At 48.4% G+C, this 18,211-nt stretch overlaps 2 protein-coding genes across 3 annotated transcripts in view; one reads left to right on the forward strand and one right to left on the reverse strand.

Moving 5' to 3' along the window:
• Positions 1 to 59: 59 nt before the first annotated feature.
• LOC144733259 (tax1-binding protein 3-like) lies at positions 60 to 11,585 on the forward strand. The gene is made up of 5 exons (XM_078615045.1): positions 60 to 180; positions 6,304 to 6,423; positions 7,340 to 7,417; positions 7,905 to 8,067; positions 9,015 to 11,585. The coding sequence occupies exons 1-4, from the start codon at positions 139 to 141 to the stop codon at positions 8,040 to 8,042; spliced, it is 378 nt and encodes a 125-aa protein (XP_078471171.1). The 5' UTR covers positions 60 to 138; the 3' UTR covers positions 8,043 to 8,067; positions 9,015 to 11,585.
• A 3,143-nt stretch (positions 11,586 to 14,728) lies between these two features.
• Positions 14,729 to 18,211, reverse strand: part of LOC144733260 (uncharacterized) — a 34,910-nt gene continuing 31,427 nt past the window's right edge. For both annotated transcript variants that reach the window (XM_078615048.1, XM_078615047.1), the window contains exons 9-10: positions 17,807 to 18,024; positions 14,729 to 17,325 (exon numbers count right to left, since the gene is read on the reverse strand). In XM_078615048.1, the coding sequence (XP_078471174.1) occupies positions 16,457 to 17,325; positions 17,807 to 18,024 (1,087 nt within the window). In that variant the 3' untranslated portion in view covers positions 14,729 to 16,456. The remainder of the gene's footprint in view (positions 17,326 to 17,806; positions 18,025 to 18,211) is intronic.

The following is an 18,211-nucleotide window of genomic DNA, read 5'->3' on the forward strand; positions in this document are numbered from 1 at the left end:
TTTTGACGCTCACCGCCGATGGTGAACGCGCGCGATGACGTCACGGGTGCCCCCCCCCCACCACCACGCTCGCCCCCCATTAAGTGAGTTGGAGGGTGGAGGCGGTGGTGGTGGCTGGGGTTTGGTTCCCGGCTGAAGATGGCATCGTACACACCGGGAGAATCATTCTCCACAGTCGTGGTACTCAAACTAACGCCGCTCTCTCTCAGTCTCTCTCAGTATGTCTATGTCTCTCTGTGTCACTGTCTCTTTCTGTCTCAGTCTCTCTGTGTCTTTGTCTCTCAGTCTGTCTGTGTGTCTCTGTCTCTCTCAGTCTGTGTCTCTCTCTCAGTCGGTGTCTCTCTCAGTTTCTGTGTCTCTGACTCTCAGTCTGTCTCTATGTGTCTCTGTCTCAGTCTCTATCTGTCTCTCTCTGTCTCTCTCAGTCTGTCTCAGTCTCTGTGTCTCTCTCTCAGTCTCTCCGTCTTTCTCTCTCTCAGTCTGTCTCACTGTGTCTCTCTCTGTCTGTGTCTCACTGTGTCTCTCTCTGTCTGTGTCTCACTGTGTCTCTCTCTGTCTGTGTCTCACTGTGTCTCTCTCTGTCTGTGTCTCACTGGTCTCTGTCTCTCTCTCAGTCTGTTTCTCACTGTGTCTCTCTGTCTCACTGTGTCTCTCTGTGTCTCTGTCTCAGTCTCTGTGTCTCTCTGTGTATCTGTCTCAGTCTCTGTGTCTCACGCGACTACGGACCGCCGCTCTAGGCGCGGGTGAAGTCGCCCTCTCACGGCGGCAGGTCACCGTCTCCCCCCCCCCCATGCCAATGGAGGGCGCGGTCTACTCCTCTCTCGACTTCTTCCTTCCCCACGGCTCACGGGGAGATCGCAGAGAACAACAACTTACAATGCTCACAACAGGGTGGTCAGGCCAGATCAGACGTGACCACGTCAGGACTTGATGTCGCCTCCGTCGTATTCGTGGATCTCGGGACACATCGCGTCGTCGAAACGTCGTCACACCACGACTCCCTGTTGCGGACGACCGCAGTGGCTACGCTACTACCGCTGGAGAGGTTTTGTTTTTTAACATTTGTGCATCGTCAGGTTATCCGCATCTACTACCGCCACGGTTTGTGCGGTGAATGCGATTCAGGGTGGAACCATGAGTAGCTTCGTGTAAGATCAAACTTCCCTCCTTAAGAGCTTGATTTAACTCGTGTTGGTTCAACAGGTTAACAACTTGAGATCGTTTTAAGATCAAACTCCCCTCCTCTTAAGAGCTTTATCTAACTCGTGTTGGTTCAACAGGTTAACAACTTGAGATCATTCTAATGGGTACTGCGATATTAACTTTTTGACATTGTTCTGTACTCTCTACTTGCGCGTCGCTCTCATCGGTTTAACACGTGACGGGCGTGGCACGTGTTGGGGCACCCATACTTCACCACGGCTGCAATGCGTCCGTGCGTGTGTGAGACCAGGTTTGTTATCTGAACTGATGCTGGGCCTCCTCTAGGTTGACTCGGCCTCAAATGAGTACCCACTGGGGGGACAAAGGCGGCCGGGCGTGGTGCTGGCCACCCACTACCTCGTGTGCCGTGCCGGCCTTTATAGGTGCTCGCTAACAGCACTTGCCCCAACAGTCTGTTAAGGCTACACGGGGGATCTTTGTCTCTGTATAACTTTACTGATACCGGATACAAGTTTTGGGTGCGTCTTACATACCAGTACATACCTTATTACAGATCAATTCAGACCTCATCGGTCACCCGTGCCCTGATACATCTCAACGTTCATCCCGCAAAGTCCCATCCCAAGGGAGAAACACAAACGAACAGACAAAAAATGTGCCCCTATTCAAACGGCTGTACGCCGTGTGGACCTGGGAACTCAATTTCCCTGCACAAGAATACGAGTAAAACGTACGGGTTGACAGGTATGGTATTACTGAGTCTGAGAATAATAACACTGGTCAACACACTTTTTCTGGCATAAGGTATTCCAACGGTTTTAACGTTACTTTGGGGTGCCGATTCCAAATCTGGCATCAGTTTTTGTCTATCACATCAGGTTTTTGAGATATCAAATATTGCATTTTCAATAAAAACTGCAGAAGAAAAATATTAAATAAATGTGGATATCTACATAAAATGATATTATAAACACACTATCCTAAAAATACAGCACCATATTTTAACACTAAAGCAGTCACCGACTCGCAACAACTTGCAATCATAAGTGACAGAGTTAATTTCGGGTAAAATCAATGAAAATGGGGTATGCCGATAGCATAAAATGAGATGTGATAGAGCAAATCTGAGATTGGTCTATAACAGCTGCAAAAGTCCAGGCCAGAATTTTTTTTTTGTTGACCAGTGTAATAATACCATGTTCGCCACTGGTTTTTAGCCGTGGCCGAGCGCTCCTGCAGCCCTAACCAATGCGTCGCCACTCCAACTCAATTGATGTACTGCTGGCAAGTTACGTCTAGATTTGAACCACCTGTTAAAGTTCCCCCACTGTGAGAAATTCACACGTTGACTTTTTAAACTCTGGGTTGCGTCAATCGAGATGGATTGTGATCAGTGCGGTTGCATGTGGCCTCACTTAAGATGTATTGATTTTGATTTAACAAGGAGATAAACTACAACTAAACTTTATTTTTATTTTACCAAGGTAAGGCCCACTGAGCTATGGAGCTATTTTTCAGAAGCAACTTGGCTATCGCAAATGATAGCTAAACGAAGTGGCTTATCACGTGGAAAATTAAAGCAGCCAAATACTCTAAACGCGTGATGTTGATTCTAAATGTGGAGGGGAAAATCGGAGGACCCGGAGAAAAATCCACACGTGCACGGGTAGAAAGACACGCAAACTCCAAATATACAGCAGCAGGCGTCATTTACGGATCCCTGTTACGTTCTTCAGATTCATTTTCCTCCGTTTAATAACATTTCCATAACGATAGTCATTGTATTTTTTCATTTAATTATCCGTGAAGTCATTGATATTGATTTCCTTAATCGTGTCCGGAGATCCTATTGGGTTTCATTACACCCTATGTAACCAGGTAATCATCTCATTGACATGTTTTGTTTATTAACCAGATGTTAACCCTTTGAGATTCATCACGTTCAAAGCATTTTCGTTGTTGGTCGGGTGATCCCTTTGAGATTCAATATCCTTTTGTAATCCGTTCTGAGCCTATGGAGAGGAATTGAGATTCGTTGACCTTTTTGAACCGTGCATAAGTTCCCTTGAGTGCTCCCTTATTTAACCAGGTGATGTAATTGATATCCATTGTCCCGTGGTCCTTCATCCAGCAGTGGATTAAACAGCCAATGATAATGATGATGATTACCAAATTATCAGATCTTGAAAGCTAAGCAGAACGTAACCTGGGTAGTGCTTCGATGGGTGACTACCACGAAGAAACGGATGATCACAGTCTGTTGTGCGGCTCCGTGGTGAGCATCAGAGGGCAGTGCAACATCCCTTGGACTGTACTTCTATGGTCCCCACTTTCAACCCCCACGACCCGTACGGCGTGAGGAGGCCCTCATCCAGCAGTGGATTGGCAAAAGGGCTGTACGCGTACGCACACACTCGTTTAGTGATATTCATATTCTTAGGTTTTTTCGGTAAAGTCACGTAGGTAAAAAATTAAAATTAATAAAAGTTAATTAAAAATAAAATAAAAATCACGACGTTTCGGAGGCAACACCAGCTTCCGTCTTCAGGTGGAACCGTCACAGCACGATAGCTGTATCTTGATACAGCTAACGATAGCTGTATCTTGATACACCTGAAGACGGAAGCACGATAGCTGTATGTTGATACAGCTAACGATAGCTGTATCTTGATACAGCTATCGTGCTGTGACGGTTCCACCTGAAGACGGAAGCTTGTGTTGCCTCCGAAACGTCGTGATTTTTATTTTTATTTAACTTTTATTAATTTTAATTTTTTACCTACGTGACTTTACCGAAAAAACCTAATTATATGAATCCTTGCAGTCACGAAAGCTTCAAATCTAGAATCGTTTAGTGATGTTTGTGATGCTCAGTGCTGCATCAGGTTTTACGGAGACAATGCCAAGGGTGTTTGTTTTCATCGTGAAATATTTAATGACGGTCGAATCGGTTGGGATGAATTGTATGGGATGGGTGTGTGAGAGCTGGGGGAGATCTGGTTGCTGTGGATAAGTGGGTTGGGTGTAGAGAGACCATTCGCACCCTCCCCTCTCTCTTTATTGTGGCAACAGCTCCTTGTGTTCAGAGTGGCTCGGCTTACATAACAGTCGTGACTAACGAATAACACTGTCAGAAAATGTTAGTGGCAAATTTCACGATGAAGCATAACTCAATTAACAAAATAAGCATCCTGATAATTATCAATCGTGATCATTCCACCGATTAAGGCCTCCACAAGGCTTTGCCAACTCTTGCGATCTTGCGATGCGACATTCTGATTGTCGGCAATACAGCGGAGTGGAAGGTGGCAGCCTTCACGAGGCCAACTCTGTTAAGTGAGAAACCACGACGAAAATGCCATCAGCGCGGCGACCAATCATCGATCATCGATCTCCCGATCTCCAGAGCAACAACAACACACGCACACTACCACCAACACCATCACCACCACCATCACCACCACCATCACCACTACCAACATTGATCATAGATCTCCCAGCCTCCAGAGCAACAACACAAGCCACGCCAACGGCCCTGTTCATGGCAAAACAGCGTGTCAGATAGACCCCGGGAACAAGGATCCTCCAACTGAACATTGATTGGACTCTCGCGGGCGAAGTGAGATTATCTCGGGAACAAAATGAAGACCTGTAACGTTGATGTCCTGATGCTCCAAGAAACTCACGTCTTGGATGCCCTCAATTCCATTGACACGACTCAGGGATTCTACAGTGCTTCCAGAGTCAGCCCTGGCGTGGCTCTGTTGCACAGTGGAAGAGAAGACTCATTAAAACTTCACGTATATCGCGCACTTCACATCAGCATAGGCATCCCAAGAGTGCTTTTCATAACGTATTTACATCTTAGGATATTTATAATACAAAGCCTGTACATGCCGTTTAGTCTATAATTGACAAAGCAGTGCACCCTGTGTATTGTCATCTAAAATAAACGCTTACATTACAATTAATTGACTACAATTAAGGAATAAGACCGTAAGAGCAGATACCCAGGCTCTCCTCGTGCATGTGCACCGTATTGCAGATGAACTTGTAATAACCTCCCTTTATTTTTCGATTTAAAGCTTTCGTGACTGCAGGGATTCATCTTCTTGGTTCTTTCGGTAAAGTCACATAGAAGGGAAATAATAAAATAATAAAAATAAAACAATAAAATAATTATCAGGTGAAGAACAGGTCTGTCTTCCCGATAGACCTGTTTTTCACCTGAGGACGGCTGCTTGCGTTGTGGCCGAAACGTCGTGAGAATGATTTTATTATGTTTTATTTTTATTATTTCCCTTCTACGTGACTTTACCGAAAGAACCAAGAAGATGAACCTCCCTTTATTCTACACTTGCTGATCCTCGTTTCCATGCAGCTCTGTCCGGTCCGTCTCGCACGCCCCCCCCTCCGCTGTCACTCGCGCACACCCCCCGCATCCGGCACCAGTGCACGTGACCAACTGCTCGAATAAGCCGACACCTTGCCCTCTGCATGCCCGGCATTCCGGGCCCCCGCCGCTTGCACGGTCCGCTCGTAATAACTCCGAGGACAATGACATGGGCTCCACCGCCGTGCCTTGTAATTTGCCGGCCCCCTTGGTCAGCTACTCGGCTGCTGGATGGAGGTCTAGCCACGCCGCACGAGTCGTGCGGCATTGCTTGACCATACTTGGTGCACGCTGGTCGGTGCAGGGCGGGGACCAACTTGGGTACGGGTGCAACCGCTTGTGTTCGAGAACGGTCATAAAAGCTGATGTCACAGAACTACCTCTGAGGTCTCTAAGTGACCTCTGATCCACACAGTAGGTGGCAGCATTTTCTTACCCACTCGGCAACGACATCGTGGTCTTCACATGACACTCAGACAATTATTGTTTTAATTCTTCTGAGCTGGACATGAGCAAATGTGATGTTTGTGTGTATATCCATGGGTGACCAGGCTGAGACGTATGTATGTTGAACTTCTTTCACACCGTACGTAGCTAACCATGCTAATCTGAGGTGCGGTATTCACTGCAATGAAAATTAATGTTCATGACGAGCAGCTGGAACCTGGATTCGCGTTTAAATTCCCTGTGCGCATTGCGTTTGAATAACGCCCCGCGTCCCCCTCCCCACCTGCCCCTGGTGACAGGAGTGCATTGAGGTGCGGAAACTGCGGCAAGGAGACAACCTGATCCTGGGCTTCAGCATCGGAGGCGGCATCGACCAGGATCCGGGCCAGAACCCATACTCTATGGACAAGTCCGACAAGGTCCCTCCCCTCTTCTCCTGAGCCAGTCCTTGACTTTACACTCATTTACTCCACTTGGTGTCCCAAGGCCATATTGTTCAGTACCCTTTGTAAGCGTGTAATCCATGCACTGACTGATTGATTTAAATGATGATCTTCTTTATCGGGCACATCATCCTTTCCGGGGGTCAACAAAACTTGGCACCACTTTGTGGAGAAGTCGGGAGTGGTTGTTTTATGCCTAGACTATGCCCCTGCCATCCTACTGTGCATTTTCCATCAACTGGCTCGGGACTGTAAAAAACGGAGATTAATAATCACGAATTGCTAATTTGAGCAGGAAATTATTGACTGCTTAATACGAGCATAAAATTGTGATCGTGGTATTCGTTTCGTTTTGAATTGTGTTTTGTAATTGAGGCTTAATTTCAGCCAGTTGGGTGCTGGTCAGTGACTCGGAAAATATTAATGCATCCAAGCGCACAGCATCCACCATACTATGTCTGTAGATACAAGTCACACGTCACCTCCCAGTTTACCAGGCACCTGGAAAATATTTGGTGAGAAATTAAGCTCTGGTTGTTTGCGATTTGATCAGCAAGCCCGACAGCCACTGGAAGCGCTGCATTCACCACAGTGGGCAAAACAAAATCAACTGTTGAATAAAAAATAACCAATTCTTATGCCCTTGATCCACTACATGAATGTATGTATTGTGGACATAAGACCTTACAGTAATTAATTGTTGCATAATTCTAACTTTTCCTGGGACTAAAAAATTAAGCAATAACTACACTCCAGAAAAATATGTAATTCTAGAGATGGCTTTCGAGTTCAAGTCTATCGATCATACCGTCGGTAGCTGAAACAATCTCGACTTCTCGCTAAAATACACAACCCTAACCTTGTCATGAACCCATGCTTTCCCCACCCCCAGGGTGTCTACGTCACCAAGGTGGCTCTCGATGGCCCAGCCGACCTCGCCGGACTCAAGATCGGGGACAAGATCATGCAGGCGAGACGACGCGGGTGTTCTTTACATACACAAGACAAAGATCCCCCGTGTAGCCTTAACAGATTGTTTGGGCAAGTGCTGTTCACGAGCACTTATGAAGGACGGCACGGCACACGAGGGGGTGGGTGGCCAGCACCACGCCTGACCGCCTTTGTTTCCCCAGTTGCGATGTTTACACACCGCACCAGGTACTCATTTAAGACTGCGTCTACCTCAAAGAGGACCATAACCGGTTCATGTAATCGCCACCTGGTGTTGGCCGTGAGTAGAAATCGAACTCTGGTAGCCGGGTTCAGAGGCCAGCGCGCTAACCGCTACGCTACCGCTCCCCATTCGCACGCATGCACACGCACACACACACACAATTCGACGAGTGTGCGTTGAGCGCGGAATCCGATTTCGGTCCATGAATCGGGGGCGTTAACTTGACTGACATCGCCGCCACGCCTACCACCACCGCCGCCGCCGCCGCTGCCGTTCGCTGCAGGTGAACGGGTGGGACATGACGATGGTGACGCACGACCAAGCCCGCAAGAAGCTCACCAAGAAGAACGAGGAGGCGGTGCGGCTGCTGGTGACCCGCAAGTCCCTGCAGAACGTCGTGCAGCACGCGCAGCTCTGCTAGGGGTGCCCGCCACACCACCGTCCAGGCAAGTGTGGCCGCGTCTTTTAAACGTTTCGGGTGCACGCCCGAGATGCAACGTTGTGGAGATGAGGGGTTGGTGGACCCGCCTATCGATCTGTGAAACTGCCAAGCCCATTGGGCTACTGCAGGTGGACTGGATATGGCATACTAGATTTGAAGCTTTCGTGACTGCAAGGATTCATACTCTTAGTTCTTTCGGTAAAGTCACGTAGGTAAAAAATGAAATTAAAATTAATAAAAATAAAACAATAAAATCACGACGTTTTGGAGGCAACACAAGTCTCCGTCATCAGGTGGGACCGTCACAGCCAGATTAGCTGCATCAAGTGAGGCAGCTAATCTGGCTGTGACGGTCCCACCTGATGACGGAGACTTGTGTTGCCTCCGAAACGTCGTGATTTTATTGTTTTATTTTTATTAATTTCATTTTTTTCCTACGTGACTTTACCGAAAGAACTAAGAGTATGGAGATGGCATTACAGGAAGTGGGTACTTAAATCCATCTGTGTGGACCTTTTCATGTTATGTTTTGCTGGGTTTTCCATCTTGTACTCCAATTTGGGCAATGCCTGTGCAGTTTTCTGAACGGTTTGGTTTGTTTGACATTGGTATGTTGACTGCGCACCATATTGCCACGGGAAGTTCCGGTAGGTATATTGTAGGGTTGCTTGCCGAGATGTAATTTTTCACGATACGACACCGTGTTCATCTTCACGGATATGCCGAATTATAACAACGACGGGGTTCCTGTGACTTTGCAATTGTAGTTTGTCCAACAGTCGGATGGATCGTCATAAGGGCTGCGCGTGTACATTGCGTTGGGTGAAACCCATCGCTTCTTCTGTTTTGGCAGGAGCGGTCGTCTGAACACCGCCACTGGGACGATGCCTCGTCCGTCACGGTACAAAGTGTGTGTGCGGTGTGCGCTCTCTCTTCCCGTCCGACCACCAGGAGGAGGACTCCCTTTGCAGCAGTCCCGAAAGATCGTCACTTCCACCACGGCGACACCTTCCCCCCTCCTCCCCGACGGACACCTTTCTACAAACCGACTGCCACGCCGCACGTTTGCCCACCACGTGTTCCCAGCATCGCATACGCTTCCCTCATCGCCTGCGTTAAAGCAGGGGGTTGGGGAACCTACGGTCCACGGCTACGTTTTAACCTACCATTTCAAAGCGGGCTCCGAACGGTATTTATCAGTCTCTGCAAGCATCTTAGCTACGCCAAATTGTGAATCAGAGTGGAATATTATCAAACTGGCAACGCAGCACTCCGTTTTCTAAATTTAGCACGGTCACTTTCGTCACTTGTCATACTGCAAGTGCTTGAAGTGTGTGTGAGTGTGGCCACGTGTATAGCCCCGCGAAGGATTTCAAAGGTTCGAATGTATCCCTCGGTCACCCCTTCTTTCGTGGGAGAGGTCTCAAACAGCCGTGGCAGGATGACGATGGTGGTGGTGGCGGTGGCGGAGGCCGGTTTGTAAATCTCCCCACGAGCCACGTTTGTCAGTGGAATTGCTGCCAACTTGTTTACGAAGTAAGTTACGTTTAGTAATTCTGACGAAAATTCCTGCCAGATATTAAAAACAATATTTTAAGTCCTTTTCCTCCCCAATGTTATCACGATTGGGTTGTGCGATTGGATTATGTTATGAGACGACAATCCCATAAGGCTGCACAACCCTTTGTGCTTTAACGGCCCATTTAAGTGAATTTCACCGAGCTACATCTGAAATCTCCTTTAAACTGTAAACTTTTTATTTTACCAGGTGAGGCCCACTCAGCTGTATAGCTCTTTCGGAAGCGACCTGGCCACACAATAGCTCAACAAAGTGGCTTATCACGTGGACATTTATAGCAGCCAAATACTAGAAATGTATATTTCTAAATGTGGAGGGAAAAGCCGGAGGACCCGGAGAAAAATTCACCCCACCCACGGGGGGAGCGAGAACACGCCAACTCCAAATATACAGCAGGCGTCTGGGTCTGGATCAAACCCACGACCTCCCGTATATCCGGCGAGGGAGATAGCATCTCGCACCCCTTGGTCCACACAGTAGAGGGCGTCACTTTCTCACACGCTCCACCATACGAGTGTAATATCTATCACGTGATGCTGCTACTTCTAATTCATAGCTCGAAATCGGTCATGTAAAGTGCAGACCCAAATTTTGTTGTAATTTGTTGACCAAACTGAAACGCATCATCTGCACTACACTCGTGACACACCCAGTTTGTTCCACAGATGCCTGACACCTCGACTCGAGTCCAGCATCTCAACAGGGGCTGGCTCGGTGCTCTGACATCTGCGCCACCCAGCCTTCATTTTTGACAGACATTTTATACGAGAGCAAAGTGATGGGGCACAATCTGCAATCCTCGTGATTCTATCTCTTCTGCACCACATTCCGTGGCCCTGGTGGGAATTGCTAACACAGTCTGTCCTGAAGAACACGTTCCTGAAGAACTCGGCGTTATGGAAAACTCGCGTTATAATAAATAATATATAATATAGGTTAAAGCACAGTCCGCGATAGCACGTGAGATGCGTACGCAGGCTGAACAGACAGAGGTACGTGGGTAGCATCTTGAAGCATCCAGCAGCATCCCGCCTTGTGCGATGCTATGACGAGGCATCCGTCACGACCGATTATTCCTACTCGCACAACATAGTTCCATTCACTCAATCGCGTTATATCCATCGCGTTGTATCCAATTCGCGTTGTGAAAACAACACGCGGCGTTGCGGCAAAACAGACTAGTTGTGAATTATCCCAGTGGATGGCGGCATCGATCACAAAAATGTGAGCAAAGTGACGGCGTCCGCTCTGTAATCCTTGTCAGCCGTAATGCACGTCTCTTTGCCTCCGCCGTTTACAGGCTCCATGGGGCAAGCAGCGCCTTGCTGTGGCAAACGTGCAATCGGTGTATTTCCCCGCAAAGAAAAGCGTCACGTGTTTTGCCCCGTGACCGGGCGTGAAATACGAAAGGCCTTCCTCCACGGGTGGGAACGGAACCCGTACCGTTTTATCCTTGCAGAGCGTACAAAAGAGAAGTGCCTTTTCTTACATCTTTCCACCTGCCTGCCAGTTCTGATATGGAGATTTTCTCACTTAGAACACACGACTACCGCAGCACTGTTGCACTGAATGACGGTTATGTAGATCGTGTGTGTGTATGTGTGCGCGTGCGTGCGTGCGCACGCAGTCTTATCACTGTTAATTTGAGGGTACAGCATCATCGTTATTATCATGGACACCAGCATCCACATGATCATGTCAGTCATTACTGTCATTGTCAACGCTAAGGTCTTCATTATCAGCGTCATCATAAACATGGTCATCGTCAATGTAATCATCATCATCGCTGTGGATTGTGGCATGAGTTCCATTACACATTGCATCAACATTTATTACGTATGAATTGAGGTTATATAATTAATTTTATACCGACAAATACTGTACACATTGAATGTAACCTAGTTTTTCTTTAAAACAAAGCAATAAAATGTGCTGAAGTTTTCTTCCCGAGGTCCGTGTATGGTTTCTTTTTGAACGGGGCAGAAGTGGTCTTATGTTCACTGAGTGCCACGGTGGCTAGGAGATGTTAACTACCTTTCCTGGTATACAGGAGGTCGTGGGTTCGATCCCAACCCTGACGCCTGCATATTGGAGTTTGCAAGTTCTCCTGGTCCTCTGGTTTTCCCCTCCGCATTTAAAAACATGCGTTTAGAGTATTTGGCTGCTACAAATATCCACACCATAAGCCACTTCGTTGGGCTATTGTGTGGCCAGGTCGCTTCTGAAAAAGCTGTATAGCTCAGTGGACCTTGCGTGGTAAAATAAAACAAATACTTTAGTTTAATTTTTCGATTTAAAGCTTTCGTGACTGCAGGGATTCATCTTCTTGGTTCTTTCGGTAAAGTCACGTTAGTTCAGGGTGTCTACCCACTCCGGTGAACAAGCTTTTCTTTCCGGGTTTACATCGCAAACGATATCTTTACGATTTACAATTAAGCTTGAAACCATTCATGCATTCGATATTCATGCTTTGGCGTTTGAATCGCACTCGTGCAGTTCGCCTTTAGCGTCCTTCTGGTCTCTCTTTGGTCTCTAGCGCCGGTGAGACAAAGCCATGAAAGAGGCTCTCTGGTGTCGGCCAATCAGTTTGAAGGACAATTACGCAACGTCAAAGCATATTTGTTTGCACGTTTTGCCACAAGTATGTGTGTGGTTAATGCACAATCGATGCATTGTAATGTGTGTCGTATTTGGTGTTTGAGCATCTTGACACCCCTTGTATTATTGCCATAAACGGTAAAGCCCTTTTTCATCATCTCGATACTGGCAAAAAAAGGGTCCGATAGACCTTAGCTGTTGTTACTCTGCTGCTGTATCGGCCAATGCTGTGACGTTGCCTGCTGTTGCCGCCTCTAGTTGCATTAGCAGCTGCCCCTGATGCTGCTGCTCCTGATTCTGCTGCTGCTGATGCTCCTGCTGCTCCTAATGCTGATGCTGCTGATGCTGATGCTCCTGATTCTGCTGCTCTTGTTTCTGCTGCTGCTCCTGATGCTGCTGCTGCCACCGTTCACCGCAGGCGCTGTCAACGCCCGTGACGCTGCTCGTCTCCTGTGATTTTAATTAAAAAAAGGGCGCCGCCGCCGCCGTCTTCTCTCCCTCTGATCCTTTCCGGCCCGAATTAATCAAAGGAAGCAAATGCGGAAGGATGAGATCAGCTCGGCTGGCCAGGCAGGGCCACGAAGATCCCCGTTTGAGTCGCGCCCCCAACCCCCCCTGCCCCCCTTTTGTCGCTCCTTTCGCGTGTGTCGGAGCACAATGAATGGATTTGTTTTGTTTTGCCGCGGTGCTCGACTGCATTCAGTGTGTCGGGCCGAAAAGGAGGAGCGCAAATTTTTGAGTTCACCCTGGTTACTCTGCGGCCCGCGCGCGTTGTGGAAGAGCGGCTTCCGATCGGGAGCTGCGAGTTGTCTTCCCGGCACCGATAGCGGAGACGGGATGGGGGGGTTGGGGAGAGTTAATAACACTTCTCTCCGGCTCTTTCAGCTCGCGAGTAATAACGCGATGGGAGATCGAGTGACCTCAAGTCTGGCTCTCGGCACGATGTGCATCGCCGCACGAATTCTGCAATTGCAAGTTTGTACCCAAGAGGGTGCATTTGCGTAGTTCAGATTGCGGGGGCACTGAAGGACTTCAATCGGACGTTTATTGGCATTCATTTCTACGACGGCAAGGTCTGACAATGTATTCAGTACAGTGATACCATTGGACGAGGGTCATTCAAGGTGAGCCTGTGCGTCGTCAAAATAAAAAATTTGAACGTGAATTAAACAGACCCTATATTTCTAGATTTGAAGCTTTCGTGACTGCAAGGATTCATATTCTTAGGTTTTTTCGGTAAAGTCACGTAGGTAAAACATGAAAATTTATAAAAATAAAATAAAACAAAAATCACGACGCTTCGGAGGCAACACAAGCTTCGTGGCTGTGACGGTTCCACCTGAAGACGGAAGCTTGTGTTGCCTCCGAAGCGTCGTGATTTTTGTTTTATTTTATTTTACTTTTATTAATTTTAATGTTTTACCTACGTGACTTTACCGAAAAAAACCTAAGAATATAGACCCTATATTTTTGATCATGGTATTATTATTCCCCGACTACACGATCCGCATTCGTCCTCTCCGCGTTATGACGCCTTGCCGCCAGGAGGGCCGATGTTTTAAGGGGAGGTAACGCACGCATTTCAGGATAAACTCTCCGTCCACTTTTGAACCGTTTGCACCGCCCGAACGCACGCATGCACTCGCCGAACCGATAACCTGTAAATTTCCCGGAACGCATTTAACTGGATGCACGAAGCCTGTAAAACTAAACTATGTTTGACAGCTCTTTTTTTTATCAAAAGCAACCATGGCAACAAATGATTGCTCAACGAAGTGGCTTATTGCGTGTGCATTTTTAGCAGCCACATATTCTCAATAATGTACATGTTTCTAAATGTGGAGGTAAAAACCGGAGGACCTGGAGAAAAATCCACACGACCACAGGGAGAGAGACACGCAAACTTCAAATATACAACAGGCTTCTAGGTCGGGATCAAACCCACGACCTCCTGCATACCAGGCGAGGTAGTTAACATCCCGCCACCGTGGCGCCGTGTATGTTTGGTAGCACGGATAGGTCTATGCACCCATTTTACTGGTAGGAACCTGGTTACACCAGCCCACAGGGGATTATTGTGTCCGTCCATCCGTCGTGCATTCAAAAATGGAAGGGGTGGGGCTGGGTGGGGAGGGTGGGGAGGGGCTGGGTGGGGAGGGTGGGGCTGGGTGGGGTGGGGCTGGGTGGGGAGGGGCTGGTCACCCCGTGGTGCCCTTATAAAACTCAACGTTTAACCTACTCACGCCGGCTTGTGCCCGCCCTCACAGTCGGGCATATTTGCCATTGACCGAACAACCCAACGTTCCTATCAGCTCCCTCCGCAGGAATGTGTTATTTCGGCTGCTCTTGACCCATTTCCTTCAACAGAAACCTCACCATGCGAGCACGTGCCACCTTTGCTACCATTTTGGAAATACCCAGATTGCTTTGCGCAGCTGTGACATGACAAACACGCTGCTGTATTTGACACTTACCACTGCATCGCTGTTATAGTTTGAATAATTAGCATTTTTATTTATAGTTGTGTTCATATAGCATTTTAACACTAAGATTATATCGCCAGACGCTGTACAGGAATAACTATTTACATGATGATGTGGCGGAAGCATCAATTATTATACTGCAAGGACCGAACACACGACAGGAACACGTACAATAAAAACACGGTTCAAATGTATAACATTTTAAAACCAAAACATCTCCAGAGATCTCTCATTATAGAATCATCTAGAACAGACTGCAGGTTATCCTCGAATGACCCCTGTTGCTAGACAATGGGACGCTACGCCCCCCCCCCCCAAACTCTGAGAGTCGCCACCTCTAAGGCATAACAATAACAAAGCATCACGGGAAGAATAGATCTCATAATACCAGATAAGGAGGAAGACTAACATGTAAACGCATTGTCTTAAATGGTGCATCGTCACGCACATTACAGAAGCTGGGGGCTTTCAATGTCCCAGGAAGACTTTTACACTTTTTCCCCTCCCACCACCCGACAAAGCCCATTAGTAAGGTTTGTATTATAGACAAAACGTGTCCAATTAGTAACTACTTCAGCCCACCGGTGTGTTGGAGAGTAAATCCACAACATTTACAATTTGAGTACTGTCACGTTTCGCTTTCGCTGGTAATGACATCCAGCATCATCGGGTGACGCTGACAATTCTGGCAAACAAATTGACAAGGGGCTGAAGTCGTAACGAGTTGGCAGGTTTTGTTAACGTGACAGACCTTACTGGTTGGCTGTGTCGGGTGATGGTGGGTTAACGACACATTTATAATTACGCGAACTAACGCCAAAAAAATATGTTTTAGTAATAATATTGATTGCGAACGCATACTAGGTGTCAAACTGAGATTTCTCCAGAACCGCTGCTACGAGAAAAAACAAAACAACAAAGGACGATCATGGGACCTCCTTTGCCAGGACTAAAATATGAGAATAGGTTTTCTCCTTTTTTACTTGCAACAAAACAGCTGTGTTAAGATGTTAAAACACCAAGCTGAAACCTTTTACATGGAATCATGTCTGCATTAACCACAATACTTGTGGTCAAAATGCAAACAAAAATACTGATAGCATATGAAAAACACACTCTGATAGCATATGCGATCAGAGCATGTTTTTTGTTTGCATTCTGACCACAAGTATTGTGATTAATGCGGACATGATTCCTTGTAAAAGGTTTCAGTTTGGTGTTTCAACATTTAAGCACAGCTGATTTGTTTCCAGAAAAAAGTGGAAAACCTCTTCTCAACAAAGGACGATCCTTTGAGAATCTGTAGAGGTGGCAACACTGCCCCCCCCGCCCCTCATTTACATTTCGTAGCACAGATACACATACAGCCTCTATATTTGGCAGCACTGATAGGCATAACCCCTTTACATTTCGAGGCCAGCTATACACGCCCCACGGCTGGGCCGTAACCTTTGCACGAACGTGCGAAGACATCCACGAGGTCAGAGTTCTTCACTCGTTTTGAGAGGGGGAGGGGGGGGGGTCACATTCGCCCATAAGACACCATCGGTGTGAGGGCCGCCACGCATGTGAAGTCATTGGAAGTTTGACAGCAGCACGATGATGACGGGGGTGTTTCTCTTTGTGTATTGTCGGGCGGGCGGGGGGGGCGCATGTTAGAGGCCGCAAAAAAGGCCACCAGGGGCCACACGAAAGGCCACCAAGGGCTGCCAGGTGCAATGAAGAAGACCCCGTTAGAGGGACAGCTGCAGGAAGCTCGCCCCAGGCAGGGTGGCGAACTGCTCCTGCAGGAAGTCGCACTTGCCCTGCGCGGCGGTGCTGCAGCCTGCAAAGGTGTCCCACGCAGTGACCGCTGGGTAATGATGCAGCTGATGTTGACGTTGCTGCTCGTGCTGCTGCTGTTGATGTTTGTGCTGCTGAAGTTGCTGCTGTTGATGTTTGTGCTGCTGAAGTTGCTGCTGCTGCTGTTGATGTTTGTGCTGCTGAAGTTGCTGCTGCTGTTGTTGCTGTTGATGTTTGTGCTGCTGAAGTTGCTGCTGCTGCTGCTGCTGTTGATGTTTGTGCTGCTGAAGTTGCTGCTGTTGATGTTTGTGCTGCTGAAGTTGCTGCTGCTGCTGTTGCTGTTGATGTTTGTGCTGCTGAAGTTGCTGCTGTTGATGTTTGTGCTGCTGAAGTTGCTGCTGCTGCTGTTGATGTTGATGTTTGTGTTGCTGAATTTGCTGCTGTTGATGTTTGTGCTGCTGAAGTTGCTGCTGCTGCTGCTGTTGATGTTTGTGCTGCTGAAGTTGCTGCTGCTGCTGCCGATTCTCACCCACCTCGAGCTCGCAGCCCAGAATCGGTCCAAGCCCGGCGCCGCCTTCGCCACGCAGAGCTCCGGCAGACGGAGCCCGCCGCTGGTGCGGAGCTGGTGCCCAGGGTGCGGTGACGTGCGGTGGCTGTGCGGCGGCGGCGGTGGCCAGGAGAGTTGGCGCGAGTGAGACGGCGATGGCAGTGGAGCTGGCGGTGGTGGTGGTGGCGATGCCGGTGATGGCTTCAGTTGCGGGCGAGTTCTCCGCCTTCAGGCTGAGAGGCAGCTGGAATGTGTAAACGTTGCCACTGTAACCTGGACAGTGGGATTGAAAACGATCATCGGCTCGTATGTACCACGTGGAATTCGCCCGATCTCATGAGACCTCCGAAGATGAACAGGGTTGAGTCTGGATGCTGCTTAGATGGGTGACATCCATGCTCTCCAGGTTGTCACGGGGTGGGTGGCTGCGTGACTCTACTCGGGGCATTGAGGCAAAATGCATTGGAGTACGAACTGGACTGTGATCCTGTGGGGTGGGGTGGGTGAGTGAGTGGGTGGGTGAGTTAATGGGTGAGTTGCTGAGTGGGTGGGTGGGTGAGTGGGTGTGTGAAAAGATGGGTGGTGGTAGTGCAGCATGCTTGACGTGAACCCTGCTGCACAGGATGAATTGTGAGCCCCGTGTAAAGACACGTTCCCCCTCTTTGCGGCTCCGCCACCTGGACCCTTCTTGCCCGCGGTGATGCCCGGTGCAGGTGCACCGCCTGCACACTCGGTAGCTACGCACAGCTCTCACCCGTCGGCGACGCAGCAATTGTGGCGGAACCGGTGGAGGTGGCGGTGGAGGTGGCGGTGGCGGCGTCGTTGCTCCGGACGGGAGCGCCGGAGCAGCACGGTGTTGCGTAGCGGTCAGCACGGGCGTGCGCCACGTGGCACGGGCCGAGCCGGTGCGCTGGCGTTTGCGGCACAGCCGAGCGGCACGTCGGGGGCGGAGGCATCGCCAACTGCTCCGTCCTGTGAATTGTGAACAATATTTTAGACCATTTGGTATTCGCGTCATGCTCACAGTGCAAGGTTGTCATAATAAAATAAAACAGTTTAGCTTCAATATATTTACTTATATATTTGTGTTTAGTGATTTGTTTACCCTTACTATTACTTTGCACTCCAAACTTTCTGACCCCGTGCCCCCTTCCTGGAA

This window comes from Lampetra planeri, chromosome 46, assembly GCF_965212315.1.
Source record: "Lampetra planeri chromosome 46, kcLamPlan1.2.h2, whole genome shotgun sequence".
Classification (NCBI taxonomy): Eukaryota; Metazoa; Chordata; class Hyperoartia; order Petromyzontiformes; family Petromyzontidae; genus Lampetra; species Lampetra planeri.

What these genes read in the sequence shown, in the direction of transcription:
- LOC144733259 (XM_078615045.1), top strand. Translation starts at nt 139, where the DNA reads ATGGCATCGTACACACCGGGAGAATCATTCTCCACAGTCGTG. An exon ending in AATCATTCTCCACAGTCGTG is followed by an intron (nt 181 to 6,303) that starts GTACTCAAACTA and finishes CCCTGGTGACAG; the next exon opens with GAGTGCATTGAGGTGCGGAA. An exon ending in CTATGGACAAGTCCGACAAG is followed by an intron (nt 6,424 to 7,339) that starts GTCCCTCCCCTC and finishes CCCCACCCCCAG; the next exon opens with GGTGTCTACGTCACCAAGGT.